Here is a 14,606-nt window from a genome sequence, read left to right as displayed (position 1 = left end):
GGACCCCAACACCCATGGGACCCCCCCATCCATGGGACCCCCCATGCACGGGACCCCAACACCCATGGGACCTCCCCCCCCATGGGATCCACCATCCATGGGACCCCAACACCCATGGGACCCCCCCCCATGGACCCCCCCATGGATGGGGTCCCAATGGGACCCCGACTCCCACATCCCCATCCCAGGGGGTCCCCGATCTCCACCCTGCACCCCCCAATGCTCCATCTTTGGGGGGTTCCCTGCACCCCCAACCCTGCTGTCCCACAGCATCCCCGAGCCCCTCCCTCGGCACCCCCGAAGTGGGGGGGTCCCGGGGCTCCCCCGCAGCGGGTCCCAATGGGGGGGTCCCGGTGATGATGGGATGGGGACCCCCCCACATTTGCTAATGGGGAACCCCCACTTCATAGGGGCAAAGCGGGGGGGCGGGGGCCCAAAGCATCTCCCATTGCTCCCGTTGACATCAGCGGGACCCGTCAATACCGGCCCCGCTGCTTTATTATTGCCTCGGATGGGGCAGGGAACGCGGCATCACCGGGATAGGGAAGGGGAACGGGATCGGGAACGGGAACGGGATAGGGAACGGGATCGGGATAGGGAACGGGATCGGGAACGGGAAGGGGATAGGGAACGGGATCGGGAGCGGGAACGGGATCGGGAACGGGAAGGGGATAGGGAACGGGATCGGGAACGGGAACGGGATCGGGAACGGGAAGGGGATAGGGAACGGGATCGGGAGCGGGAACGGGTAGAGAAACGGGATCGGGATAGGGAACGGGATCGGGAACGGGATCGGGATAGGGAACGGGATCGGGAGCGGGAACGGGTAGAGAAACGGGATCGGGATAGGGAACGGGATCGGGAACGGGAACGGGAAGGGGAACGGGATCGGGATAGGGAACGGGGAGGGGATCGGGAACGGGATCGGGAACGGGACCGGGAAGGGGAACGGGATCGGGAAGGGGAACGGGAAGGGGAACGGGAAGGGGAACGGGAAGGGGATCGGGAAGGGGATCAGGAACGGGATCGGGAACGGGATCGGGAACGGGATCGGGAACGGGATCGGGATAGGGATCGGGAACGGGAAGGAGAACGGGAAGGGGATCGGGAAGTGGAACGGGAAGGGGATCGGGAACGGGAAGGGGAACGAGAAGGGGATCGGGAAGGGGATCGGGAACGGGAAGAGGAACGGGAAGGGGATCGGGAACGGCGGCCCCGACCCCTACGGTTCCCGTTGCGGCTCCTTTAACGCCGTTGACGTTACCGGACGGGAGGGGAGGGGGGGGGGAACGGGCACGCCCAGGGCGGAGCGTCCGGAGCCGAGCGACGGCGTTGGCAATGGGGGGCCATGGGGACGGCTACTACGGGAAGCACGGTAGGGACGGGGGGGGGGCCCTGTGGGGGTCCCGGTGTTGGGGGACGGGAACGGGAACGAAACCGAAAGCGTTCGTTTGGGTCCGGGTTTGGCCGCCCTGGAGCCGGTGTAACCGGTAGCGCGGCGTGGCTGCGCCGTGGGGAGCGATGGGGCCGGACGCGTTCGGGCCGGGGCTTGGCTCCGAGCTGGGGTTGGGGGGGGGGATCCCTGCACCCCCCCCCAAAAATCACCCGGAAGTGGAACCCCCCTAAAGCCCCCCCCGCTCCCTCCTGGCTGGGTTCCCACCCTATAAATAAAGCCGGGGTGTGGGATCTGGGGCTGGATTCCCAGCATTCCCCCCCCCCGCGCTGCTCCAATGGGATCGGGGGTATCCCAGGCAGTGTTTACGTTGGGAAGCTGATGGAAGAGGGTTTTCCAATGGGAATCCCGCTCCCGGAGGCCGCTTCCCTCCGGATTCCAGCCCGAGCGTTGGGTTCCCTGCTGAGGAGGAGGAGGAGGAGGAGCCCCCTTCCTCCCCATCCATCCCACCCCTCGTTGTTCCCATTCCCAATGCGCTTCCCTAGGGACGCCGCAGAAGTACGACCCCACCTTCAAAGGTCCCATCTACGACAGGTAAAGAGCAGAGGCACCGTGATCCCTCTTCCCATTCTTGTTCCCATTCCCTTTCCCATTCCCGTTCCTGTTCCCATTCCCCTTCCCATTCCCGTTCCCATTCCTGTTCCCATTCCCATTCCTGTTCCCATTCCTGTTCCCATTCCCGTTCCCGTTCCCATTCCCGTTCCTGTTCCCATTCCTGTTCCTGCTCCCATTCCTGTTGCTGTTCCCGTTCCTGTTCCCATTCCCGTTCCCATTCCCATTCCCAACGCTGCTCTTCCCTATGGCAGGGGCTGCACGGACATCATCTGCTGCATCCTGCTGGTCCTCGCCATTGCGGGCTACGTGGTGGTGGGCATCCTGGGTACGTGTGTGTGGGGGGGTGCTGAGCCTCCGATGGGGATGGGGAGGTCTCCATGGGGAGATGTGGGTCCGAGGCCCATGGGGACGACCACGACCGCCTCTTCCGCCTCCCCACATGCAGCCTGGAGCTATGGGGACCCCCGGAAGGTGATCTACCCCACCGACAGCCGCGGGCAGTTCTGCGGGCAGCAGGGGACCCCCAATGAGTACGTGGCTGTGTCCCCCTGGGTACTGCATCCCCACTGCCCCTCTTGGGTACCACATCCCCACTGCCCCCTTTGGGTACCGCATCCCCACTGCCCTCTTGGGTACCACATCCCCACTGCCCTCTTGGGTACCACATCCCCACTGCCCCCTTGGGTACCGCATCCCCACTGCCCCCTTGGGTACCACATCCCCACTGCCCCCTTTGGGTACCACATCCCCACTGCCCTCTTGGGTACCACATCCCCACTGCCCCCCTTGGGTACCACATCCCCACTGCCCCCTTTGGGTACCACATCCCCACTGCCCCCCTTGGGTACCACATCCCCACTGCCCCCCTTGGGTACCACATCCCCATTGCCCCCCTGGGTACCACATCCCCACTGCCCCCCTTGGGTACCGTATTTGGGTACCCATCCCCACTGCCCCCCTTGGGTACCTCATCCCCACTGCCCCCCTTGGTACCACATCCCCACTGCCCCCTTTGGGTACCGCATCCCCACTGCCCCCCTTGGGTACCGTATCCCCACTGCCCCCTTTGGGTACCGCATCCCCACTGCCCCCCTTGGGTACCACATCCCCACTGCCCCCTTTGGGTACCACATCCCCACTGCCCTCTTGGGTACCACATCCCCACTGCCCCCTTTGGGTACCACATCCCCACTGCCCTGCCACATCCCCACTGCCCTCTTGGGTACCACATCCCCACTGCCCTCTTGGGTACTGTATCCCCACTGCCCCCTTTGGGTACCACATCCCCACTGCCCCCCTTGGGTACCACATCCCCACTGCCCCCCCTGCCCCCCCACTGCCCCCTTGGGTACCACATCCCCATTGCCCCCTTTGGGTACCACATCCCCACTGCCCCCTTGGGTACCCCATCCCCGCTGCCCCCTTGAGTACCACATATCCATCCCAGGGGGTCCAGGCAGTGCATCCCTGTCCTATGTGGGTGCTGCTTTGCTTTGCAGGGGGAAACCTTTCCTCTTCTACTTTGACATCGTGAAGTGTGCCAGCCCCTTGGTGCTGCTGGAGTTCCAGTGCCCGACCACTCAGGTATCGACCCAGCTCCCCCAGGATGCTCCGGCTCCTTGGGATCATGGGATGGGTTGGAAGCATCCTTAAAGCTCATCCGGTTCCATGGGCAGGGATGCCTTCCATTTGAGCAGGTTGCTCCAACCTGGCCTTGGTGGGATGGGGCATCCAAGCCTTCTCCCTTCAACCCATCCCAGTGTCCCGCCGCCCTCATAGTGCTGAACTTCCCATGATCCCATCTTCATCTCCCCTCTGGCGGGTTAAAGCCATTCCCCTTATCCCATCCCTCCATCCCTTGTCCAAAGCCCTCTCCAGGTTCCCTGTAGCCTCAGGCAGTGGAGGTGGATCCGGAGCTCTTCCAGCTCTCCCAGCCCGTGTCCTCCTCTCCTTCCCAGATCTGTGTCAGCGAATGCCCGGACAGATTCCAGACGTACCTGGATGCCTCCCACTCATCCCAGGGGCTGGAATACTACCGCAGGTTCTGCGTGCCCGAGTTCACAGGCCTGCAGAAGGTGGGTCCACGGGACGGCGTCAGCGTTCCCATGGGGTCATTCCCACCCACAGCGCTGACATCCATCCCGTCCATCCCCATCCAGGATCCCCTCCGGGTGTTGGCGGACAAGGAATGCCCGGCCGTGCTCATCCCCAGCACCCCACGTAGGTCTGGAGGGCAATGGGGCGGTGATGGGGCCATTCCAGTGGGGCTGAGGCTCCTGGTGGGGGGTTCCAGGGATCCGGTGGGGGGTTGTGGGTCCGGGAAGGGGTTTGGACCCTTGTCCTGAGGTGGGTAGGTGGATGGGTGATGGATGGATGGATGGATGGATGGATGGATGGATGGATGGATGATGGATGGATGGATGATGGATGGATGGATGGATGATGGATGATGGATAATGGATGGATGATGGATGGATGGATGGATGGATGGATGGATGGATGGATGGATGGATGGATGGATGATGGATGGATGGATGGATGATGGATGGATGGGTGGATGGATGGGTAATAGATGGATGGATAATGGATGGATGATGGATGGATGGATGGATGATGGATGATGGATGGATGGGTGGATGGATGGATAATGGATGGATGGATGGATGGATGGATGGATGGATGGATGATGGAGGGATGGATGGATGGATGATGGATGGATGGATGATGGAGGGATGGATGGATGGATAATGGAGGGAGGGATGGATGGATGGATGATGCCGCTTTTCCCCCTCTATTCCCAGTGGCGCGCCGATGCTTCCCAGCCATCCAAGCCAAGAAGGGAGTCATCATGGTCGGCAATGAGACCACCTACAATGATGGCCACGGCCAGCAGAGGAACGTCACCGACCTGCTGGAGGGAGCCAAGTGAGTCCATCCCTATGGGCTGGATGGGGCTTGGAGCCCCCTGCTCCAGTGGGAGCTGGAGGAGCTTTGGGATCCCTTCCAACGTGGTTCTATGGTGGGTTTGTGCTTGCAGGAAAGCCAACGTGGTCCTGGAGGCCAGGCAGTTGGCCATGAAGATCTTCGAGGACTACACGGTCTCCTGGTACTGGATCCTCATGTGAGCATGGGATGGGAGATGGGGCGGGATGCTCTGGAGCCCCTCATCAGCAATTCCCGTTTCTAAGGCACCCTTAAAGGTTGGGATGGGGAAGGACCGGAGCTGAGCGCCGGGGGGATGCGGTGCTTGATGCGCCGCTGCCTTCCTCCCGCAGAGGCCTCGTCATCGCCATGGTGGCCAGCTTGGTCTTCATCGTCCTGCTCCGCTTCCTGGCCGGGATCATGGTGTGGGTGATGATCGTGATGGTGATCCTGGTGCTGGGCTACGGTGAGCTTCTCCATGGCACTGGTGCTCATGGAACTCCACAGGCTCCTATGGGAGCGTCGGCGTTGGTCGGGGGCCGAGCGGAGCCTTCCGGCATCTTCGCTTCCCACTTTTCCACCAGGGATCTTCCACTGTTACCTGGAATACGCGAAGCTGAAGGGGGAAGCGGGCTCGGACGTCTCCCTGCAGGACCTGGGCTTTCAGACCGACCTCCGTGTCTACCTGCACCTGCGGCAGACGTGGCTGGCCTTCAGTGAGTGCCCCCTTCCTCCTCCTCCTCCTCGGGATGCAGGGATGGGCGCTCGGCGGAGTGGTACCCAAGGCGCGCCTTGTCCCCGGCAGTGATCATCCTGAGCATCCTGGAGGTGCTCATCCTGCTGCTGCTCGTCTTCCTGCGCAAGAGGATCCTCATCGCCATCGCGCTCATCCGGGAGGCCAGCAGGTCCGAGGACACGGGGATGGGCTCGGGCTCCTGCCGCCAGGGACGGGACTTTGACCAGGGTTGGGCCGTGTTCCCGGCAGGGCCGTCGGGCACATCATGACGTCGCTGCTCTTCCCCTTGTGCACCTTCTTCCTCCTCTGCCTCTGCATCGCCTATTGGGCCAGCACCGCCGTGTATCCTTCCCTCTTCCTCCTCCTCCTCCTCCTCCCGGGAGCATCGGGTTGGGATTGACCCCGCACCCCGGTGCAGCGGGCTCCGGCACTGCGGTCCGTGCGCTCCTTAGCTCGCCCCACAGCTTCCTCTCCACCTCCAACGAGGCCGTGTACAAGGTGTTCGATGAGGACACGTGCCCCTTCGCCGGCCAGACCTGCACGCCCGAGGTGCGGGCCCTGGGATGCACGGGTTGGGGTCCTGGCATCTTCAGGCTCCTCCGATTCCAGCCCCCTGGAACACCAGCGCCGCCTTCCATAGGGTGCTCCAGGCTGACCCCATCCCAGTGAGGAGCATCCCAAGGTCCCATCTCCATCACCCCTCCAGCGAATGGGTCGAAGCCATTCCCATTGCCCCATCCCTCCATCCCGCTCTCCTCTACCCCCTTTGCCCCCCTTGGAGGCGATAGCTGCAATCAGAGCTCCAACATCCCCTTCCAGGAAGCAGGAAAAGCTCTTCCCAAAGCCAAGCCCCCCATTGCGGGGACCCCGGTGACCAACCTCTTGTCCTCCCTAGACCTTCAACACGAGCAACGTCACCAAGCAGTGCCCCAATGCCCAGTGCCTCTTTGCCTTCTATGGGGGGGAGACGTCCTACCACCGGTACCTCATCGCCCTCCAGTTCTTCAACCTCTTCATGTTCTTCTGGCTCGTCAACTTCGTCATCGCCTTGGGCCAGGTGACGTTGGCCGGAGCCTTCGCATCCTATTACTGGGCCTTCAAGAAGCCCGAGGATATCCCGGCATTCCCGCTCTTCTCCGCCTTCGGCCGCGCGCTCCGGTAGGGTCCCTCTGGAGGAGGAGGAGGAGGAGGATGCTCCTTGAGGGTTGGCCCATTCCCTAAGCAGGGGGGTTCGCCCCCAGGTACCACACGGGCTCCTTGGCCTTCGGCTCCCTCATCCTCGCCATCGTCCAAGTCATCAGGGTCACTCTGGAGTACCTGGACCACAGGTTGAAAGGTACGGGAGGGACGGAGGAGAGGGATGGGGTGCTGGGTGCCACGGATGCTCCCATGGCTCCCGGGGCCGGTGGGCGTCAGCGGTCCAAGGGAGGAGGGGGGTTTTCCTTGGAGGATGCTGTAGGGGTGGGATGCGGCTGCTGGACCAATTCCCGCAGTCCTGTGGGTATCCATAGGGAAGCTCATGCCTGGCTGCAGGGCTCTGCTGGTCCCCCAGTGCAATCAGCACGAGTGTGGGTCCAAGGGTGTGCACCTATGGGGCTCATCCCAGGGGTGTGGAGCATGGGGTGCAGGCGTGGAGGAAGGGATGGGGCAGCTGGAAGGGGACCGTGGGATGCAGGGATGGAGGCAGTGATGGGGCAGCTGGATGGGGACCATGGGATGCAGGGATGGAGGCAGTGATGGGAGGCAGGGATGGAGGCAGTGATGGGATGCAGGGATGGAGGCAGTGATGGGATGCAGGGATAGAGGCACTGATGGGATGCAGGGATGGAGGCAGTGATGGGATGCAGGGATGGAGGCAGTGATGGGCTGGAGGGATGGACGCAGTTACTGGAGGCAGGGATGGAGGCAGTGACAGGAGGCAGGGATGGAGGCAGGGATGGGATGCAGGGATGGAGGCAGTGGTGGGGCAGCTGGAAGGGACCATGGGATGCAGGGATGGAGTCAGTCACGGGATGCAGGGATAGAGGCAGTGATGGGATGCAGGGATGGAGGCAGTGATGGGATGCAGGGATGGAGGCAGTGATGGGATGCAGGGATGGAGGCAGTGATGGGGCAGCTGGAAGGGACCATGGGATGCAGGGATGGAGGCAGTGATGGGATGCAGGGATGGAAGCAGTGATGGGGCAGCTGGAAGGGACCATGGGATGCAGGGATGGAGTCAGTCACGGCATGCAGGGATGGAAGCAGTGATGAGATGCAGGGATGGAGGCAGGGATGGGGCAGCTGGATGGGGACCATGGGATGCAGGGATGGAGGCAGTGATGGGAGGCAGGGATGGAGGCAGTGACAGGAGGCAGGGATGGAGGCAGGGATGGGGCATCTGGATGGGGCCCATGGAGACCTTGACCTTGCTCCCATCTCCTGCTTTGCCTCCTCTCCCAGCTGCAGAGAACAAAGTGGCCAAGTTCCTCCTGAGCTGCCTCAAATGCTGCTTCTGGTGCCTGGAGAAGTTCCTCAAGTTCCTCAACAGAAACGCCTACATCATGGTAAGAGGCTCCAAAGGGTGATGGATACAAGGCGGGGGGGGGATCTCAGCCTCCTTTGGATTGGGAACCAGATATCCAAGGGGCTGGAATGGGGTGATGCTTCCCCCCCCGACCTTCCAGATCGCCATCTACGGCACCAACTTCTGCACGTCTGCCCGCAACGCCTTCTTCCTGCTGATGAGGAACATCATCAGGTGGGTACCGCGGGATGCAGGCGGCGCGGGAGCATCCCGGCTGCGGCCCGGAGCTCATCCCGGCCCTCTTCCCAGGGTGGCTGTGCTGGATAAAGTCACGGATTTCCTCTTCTTCCTCGGCAAGCTCCTCGTTGTGGGAAGCGTCGGTAAGAGGGGGAGTTCCTCCCCTTCCGCTTCCCAGCACTCGGCTCTGTGCTTCCCATGGGATCGAGCCTTTCCACCCCCCCCTTTCCACCTTCCCTGCCTGGCATTCCCGTGGCCATCTCCATCCCTTGCTCCGCCAGGAATCCTCGCCTTCTTCTTCTTCACCCATCGGATAAAGCTGGTCCAGGACACGGCGCCGGCCCTCAATTACTACTGGGTGCCTATTCTGGTGAGCTCCTTCCTCATCCCTTGGGATCAATCCCAAACTGATCCTTAACCCAATCCCGTGGGAAGCAACCCCTTTGTCCCCCCTCATCCTGCCCCCGCCCCCATTGCATTGTCCCGAATGGGGCTGCTCCTGTCCCCCCACCCTCCTTTCCCTTGGGAATGCTGGATCCAGTGGGATGCCCCCTTGGTGGATGCCAGGGGATGATGTGACCCCCACCCCCCAAATCCCTCTTGCAGACGGTGATCGTGGGCTCCTACCTCATTGCCCATGGGTTCTTCAGTGTCTATGGGATGTGCGTGGACACTCTCTTCCTCTGCTTCTGTAAGTGCCATCCCCGTGGCTGCGGGCCCGGAGCTCCCCATTCCCTGGCCTCCCTTCTCCCCCTCTTTTGCCTTTCCCGGCTCCTTCCTTCCCTCTGCCTGTCCCTGGCGCTCCCGCAGGAGCTCTCGGTCTTTCTGCTTTGGGGCTTTGGGGGAACCAGACTGGGACTAACTTGGACTTCTCCTTCTCTCTTCCCTCTCCTCTTGCTGTCTCTCTCCCTGTTCTCCATCCTCTATCCCTGCTCTTTTCCATGTTCTTCATCCTTCATCCTTTCCTCTCTCCATGTTCTCCATCCTTCATCCCTGTCCTTTTCTGTGTTCTCCATCCTTCATCCCTGCCTCTCTCCACTTTCTCCATCCTCCATCCCTGCTTTTCTCCACCTTCTACATTCTCCATCCCTCCCCTTCTTCATGCTCCATCCCTTCCCTTCTCCATGCTCCATCCCTTCCCTTCTCCATCCTCCATCCCTTCCCTTCTCCATCCTCCATCCCTGCCCTTCTCCATGCTCCATCCCTTCCCTTCTTCATGCTCCATCCCTTCCCTTCTCCATCCTCCATCCCTTCCCTTCTCCATCCTCCATCCCTGCCCTTCTCCATCCTCCATCCCTTCCCTTCTCCATCCTCCATCCCTTCCCTTCTCCATCCTCCATCCCTTCCCTTCTCCATGCTCCATCCCTGCCCTTCTCCACCCTCCATCCCTGCCCTTCTCCATGCTCCATCCCTGCCCTTCTCCATCCTCCATCTCTGTCCTTCTCCATGCTCCATCCCTGTCCTTCTCCATCCTCCATCCCTTCCCTTCTCCATGCTCCATCCCTGCCCTTCTCCATGCTCCATCTCTGTCCTTCTCCATGCTCCATCCCTGCCCTTCTCCATCCTCCATCCCTTCCCTTCTCCATGCTCCATCCCTTCCCTTCTCCATGCTTCATCCCTTCCCTTCTCCATGCTCCATCCCTTCCCTTCTCCATCCTCCATCCCTTCCCTTCTCCATCCTCCATCCCTTCCCTTCTCCATCCTCCATCCCTGCCCTTCTCCATCCTCCATCCCTTCCCTTCTCCATGCTCCATCCCTTCCCTTCTCCATCCTCCATCCCTTCCCTTCTCCATCCTCCATCCCTTCCCTTCTCCATGCTCCATCCCTGCCCTTCTCCATCCTCCATCCCTGCCCTTCTCCATGCTCCATCCCTTCCCTTCTCCATGCTCCATCCCTTCCCTTCTCCATCCTCCATCCCTTCCCTTCTCCATGCTCCATCCCTTCCCTTCTCCATCCTCCATCCCTTCCCTTCTCCATCCTCCATCCCTTCCCTTCTCCATCCTCCATCCCTGTCCTTCTCCATGCTCCATCCCTTCCCTTCTCCATCCTCCATCCCTTCCCTTCTCCATCCTCCATCCCTTCCCTTCTCCATCCTCCATCCCTTCCCTTCTCCATGCTCCATCCCTGCCCTTCTCCATCCTCCATCCCTTCCCTTCTCCATCCTCCATCCCTGCCCTTCTCCATGCTCCATCCCTTCCCTTCTCCATCCTCCATCCCTTCCCTTCTCCATCCTCCATCCCTTCCCTTCTCCATCCTCCATCCCTGCCCTTCTCCATCCTCCATCCCTTCCCTTCTCCATGCTCCATCCCTGCCCTTCTCCATCCTCCATCCCTTCCCTTCTCCATCCTCCATCCCTGCCTCCCGCCCCTTCTCCCTCTTCCCCATCCCGGCCGCTTCTCCGGGGCTTGTGGCAAGGCGAAGACCTGGAGAGGAACGATGGATCCCCGGAGCGGCCGTTCCTCATGTCCCCTGAGCTCCGCCGGATCCTGCTCAAGGGCAGCCTGGAGCCTTCCCAAAGCCCCGAGAGCCAGGGCTAAGGAAGGAGGGGGGGGGTCTGCATCCCGTCTTCCTATGGGATGTGCTGAGCGCCATCCATAGCTCCCACCCTGCTCCCATTCCTCGCCCTGCTCTTCTTTGGGAAGAGGATGCAAAGCTGCTGCTTCCGAGCTTCCGGGCCCTCATCACCGACTCCGTGCCTTGTGCCCATGGGATTGGGAAGCGGAGCCTTCCAGCATCCCAAGTCCGGGATCCTTTCCTTGCCTGTCTGCTGGTGCTGCAGGGCCGTGCCCACACGGATCCCCTCTTCCCAGGCCACGTTCCCATCCCTCCCGGAGCATCCGGAGGCGTTTTCCCAGGGGCTGGAGCTCTGTTGGATGCTTTGGGATGGGTTGAGCCGTGGTCCGAAGCACTTGGTCCTTATGGCGCGGAGCCGGGTCTGGAGCGCTGAGATTGCTCCGGAGAGGATGGGAACGGCGTTCCCGGCATTCCCAAGGGATCTCCGCTCACTGTTGATCCTTCCTGCTGCCCACCCCCCTGGATAAAGCCATCCCATCCCTCCCCCCCAGCTCTCTGCTTCCTCCTCCATGCTCTTTATCATCACCCAATCCCAATCGGAATCCGAGCTCATCCAATTCCAACCCCCTGGAACACCAGGGACCCCTTCCCATAGGGTGCTCCAAGCTGGATTTGAACAGGGATGGGGCATCCCCACCTTCTCCCAGTGTCCCACCATCCTCACGGGGAGAACTTGTGCCTCCGACCCCATCCCCACCTCCCCATTGGAAGATTCCCTTCTCCCATCCTTTATCCCAAGCCTTCCCATAGGCTCTGGAGCTGCTCCATGGCATCCCTATGCGGGGGGGGGGGTGCACCCCTGGTCCTCAGCAGCACCCATCAGGAGCTATGGGCTCCTCTCCTCCTCAGGCACCAAACCAGCGTCTCTGTGCCTTTAAGAGCTCCTTAATGGGGATGTGGGACCCCCCCCCCCCATCCCAACCTATGGGTCTGCCCCCCCCCGCCATGTGTGGGGCAATGGGGGGGGTTCTCTTTGCAGTGGAAGACCTGGAGCGGAACGATGGCTCGGCCGAGAAGCCTTATTTCATGTCCCCTGACCTGAAAAAGCTCCTGAAGAAGAGGAACAAAATCCCTCAGGATGCGTAGATCCTCGTCCCGTCCCGTTCTTCCCATCCCTATCCTTGGAATGAACCCGGAATTCCCATCTTTTTTTTTGGGGGGGGGGGGGTGTTGCTGCGGGATGGATGCTCCTAAAGATGCCACCTGGAAGCCTTGGGGATGCCAAGCCACGAGCATCAGCGGTCCAGCGCGAGCACTGCGCTATGGGGTCTGGCTCCAGCTGGGCCGAGTTCCCCATGGAGTCAATCCATGGAAATCCCGTTGGGAATGCTGCTTCCCATTGGGATTGCTGCTTCCCATTGGGAATTTCCCTGCAGCCACCCCCCAAGTCTTGTGTTGCCGGTGGGGATTCCTCGCCAGGAGGAGCAGATCCTGCGGAGATCCCTTTGCTTCCCTGCTTCACCCCTTTAGATAAGGAATCCTGATGGGAATATCACCCGGGAATGCTGGAGGTGGACGGGAAAGCCGCCTCCTTTAGCACTGATTCCTTCCCATTCCCGCATTCCCACACCTGATCCTGTAGAGCAAAGCCTTCCCCATCCGCGCCCCGATGCTCGGGGATGGGCGCTGGGAGGTGCTGGTGTTTGTCCCTCTGCTTTTTGGGGTCGGATCGGGGGATTTTAAGCAAACCAAATGCCAAAAATGAAGTTGGCCTCTTTTTAGGTCTCTTAGGGGGTTTTGTAGGTGATTCTGAACTGGGTTTGGGGTGTTTTGGGGTAGTTTTGGGGGTGTTTTGTGTCGATTTGGAGCTGTTGCAGCCCCGTTTCCTTGGAGAGCTTGGAATCTCCACCTGAGAGCCATGGAATGGGTTGGGAAGGAGCTGAAGCTCGGGCCATGGGCAGGGATGGCTCCCGCTAGAGCATGGAAGGGGCAAGCTGGCCTAGGAAAGAGCCGAAGGGGATAGGGAAAGGCAAAGGGAGAGCCAAAAGGGATAGGGAAAGGCAATGGGAGAGCCAAAAGGGATAGGGAAAGGCAATGGGAGAGCCAAAAGGGATAGGGAAAGGCAAAGGGAGAGCCAAAAGGGATAGGGAAAGGCAAAGGGAGAGCCAAAAGGGATAGGGAAAGGCAAAGGGAGAGACAAAAGGGATAGGGAAAGGCAATGGGAGAGCCAAAACGAGGAGAATCCTCTTGGTTTGGGGTAAAAGTAGGCCTAACAAAGGGAATAAGGACTGGGCTCCATTCAGGTCTATTGCAGGCCGATCCCTAAGGAATGCCGTTGGGTTCCTTCCCTGCCTGGCATTTGCATTCCAGACACTTTGGGGCTGGAAACGCCATCGGGAAGGGGCAGGGGATGATCCAGAACCCCCTGGCATCAAGAGGAAGAAGCTTAGGGGTGGAATTGCCCATGGTGTGGTTTAAGGCGTCCGGGGCTCCGGGATGCGACTTCCGTCCCGGCGTTCCCGTCCTCTCTGCTCATCCCATGGGGATGCTCGGGAACTCCATGGAAAAGGGGCAGGGCTGATGTTCTCCACAATAAACTCCTTCTTTTCTCATGGATCTCTGAGCTCGAGGCTCCATTCGCTTGGGGAGGGGGGGGGTCATTGAGCATTGGGCATCCCTCAACACTCGGGATCAGCACGATCCAAACGGGAGTTTTCATGGAGCATCCGGACGCTTCCATCCCATTTAGGTTCATCTCCCAGTGAAGCCGAAGGGATCCAGGGATGCTCCTCCCTGAGCCCAAGGCTCACCCCGCATCCGAAGCTCCATGCCGGTCCGTGCTTCGTCCCATCCCCATCCCCGTGCAGCATTCCAGGGTTAGGGAAGAGCGGCTGGCAGCTGCTCGTGGGAAAGGAGAGGGATCGATGGAGCTTGGAGCCGAGGATTCCGGCTGCATCCGGGGCCGGCAGCAGGGGCAGGGCTGGGATCGTCCCCCTGTAACGGGCACCGGGGAGGCTGCACCTCATTGCACTGATCCCATATGGAGCTGACCCCGTATGGATCCGATCCTGTATGGAACTGACCCCGTATGGATCCGATCCTGTATGGAACTGACCCGGTATGGATCCGATCCTGTATGGAACTGACCCCGTATGGATCCGATCCTGTATGGAACTGAGCCAGTATGGATCCGATCCTGTATGGAACTGACCTCGTATGGATCCGATCCTGTATGGAACTGAGCCAGTATGGATCCTATCCTGTATGGAACTGACCCCGTATGGATCTGATCCTGCATGGAGCTGACCCCGTATGGATCCGATCCTGCATGGAACTGACTCCGTATGGATCCGATCCTGTATGGAGCTGACCCGGTATGGATCCGATCCTGTATGGAACTGACCCGGTATGGATCCGATCCTGTATGGAACTGACCCCGTATGGATCCGATCCTGTATGGAACTGACTCCGTATGGATCCGATCCTCTATGGAGCTGACCCCGTATGGATCCGATCCTGTATGGAACTGAGCCAGTATGGATCCGATCCTGTATGGAATTGACCCCGTATGGATCCGATCCTGTATGGAACTGAGCCAGTATGGATCCGATCCTGTATGGAACTGAGCCAGTATGGATCCGATTCTGTATGGAGCTGACCCGGTATGGGACCGATCCTGTATG

The 14,606-nt window shown here is 60.6% G+C and overlaps 2 protein-coding genes across 3 annotated transcripts; one reads left to right on the top strand and one right to left on the bottom strand.

Annotated features, from left to right (window-relative positions):
- Positions 1-531: 531 nt before the first annotated feature.
- Positions 532-1,245, bottom strand: LOC134174508 (serine/arginine-rich splicing factor 4-like; the record flags this gene model as incomplete). The annotated part of the gene is given in 1 exon segment (XM_062639538.1): positions 532-1,245. A coding segment is annotated over 1 exon segment (714 nt), but the record flags the coding sequence as incomplete, so codon positions are not given.
- A 43-nt stretch (positions 1,246-1,288) lies between these two features.
- Positions 1,289-12,270, top strand: SLC44A2 (solute carrier family 44 member 2 (CTL2 blood group)). 2 transcript variants are annotated; one of them, XM_062639543.1, is made up of 22 exons: positions 1,289-1,375; positions 1,939-1,987; positions 2,260-2,333; positions 2,454-2,538; positions 3,508-3,592; positions 3,967-4,083; positions 4,168-4,228; positions 4,810-4,933; positions 5,046-5,129; positions 5,284-5,396; positions 5,515-5,646; positions 5,736-5,835; positions 5,916-6,008; positions 6,131-6,215; positions 6,562-6,824; positions 6,908-7,002; positions 8,109-8,212; positions 8,333-8,406; positions 8,482-8,552; positions 8,691-8,779; positions 9,016-9,100; positions 11,963-12,270. In XM_062639543.1, the coding sequence occupies exons 1-22, from the start codon at positions 1,339-1,341 to the stop codon at positions 12,067-12,069; spliced, it is 2,127 nt and encodes a 708-aa protein (XP_062495527.1). In that variant the 5' UTR covers positions 1,289-1,338; the 3' UTR covers positions 12,070-12,270. The 2 variants fall into 2 exon arrangements, with proteins under 2 accessions (XP_062495527.1, XP_062495526.1); XM_062639542.1 differs by lacking the exon at positions 11,963-12,270 and adding an exon at positions 10,825-10,976.
- Positions 12,271-14,606: the final 2,336 nt, after the last annotated feature.

This window comes from Pezoporus occidentalis, unplaced genomic scaffold (assembly GCF_034315485.1).
Source record: "Pezoporus occidentalis ecotype Australia unplaced genomic scaffold, CSIRO_AGI_Poc_V1 ctg609, whole genome shotgun sequence".
In the NCBI taxonomy this organism is placed as follows: Eukaryota; Metazoa; Chordata; class Aves; order Psittaciformes; family Psittacidae; genus Pezoporus; species Pezoporus occidentalis.
This window is presented reverse-complemented; position numbering and strand designations above follow the sequence as displayed.

Excerpts from the sequence above, each read along its gene's own strand:
- SLC44A2 (XM_062639542.1), top strand. The coding sequence starts at position 1,339 with ATGGGGGGCCATGGGGACGGCTACTACGGGAAGCACG. Across the intron at positions 2,539-3,507 it reads CAGCAGGGGACCCCCAATGA|GGGGAAACCTTTCCTCTTCT; the intron begins GTACGTGGCTGT and ends TTTGCTTTGCAG. Across the intron at positions 5,647-5,735 it reads GCAGACGTGGCTGGCCTTCA|TGATCATCCTGAGCATCCTG; the intron begins GTGAGTGCCCCC and ends TGTCCCCGGCAG.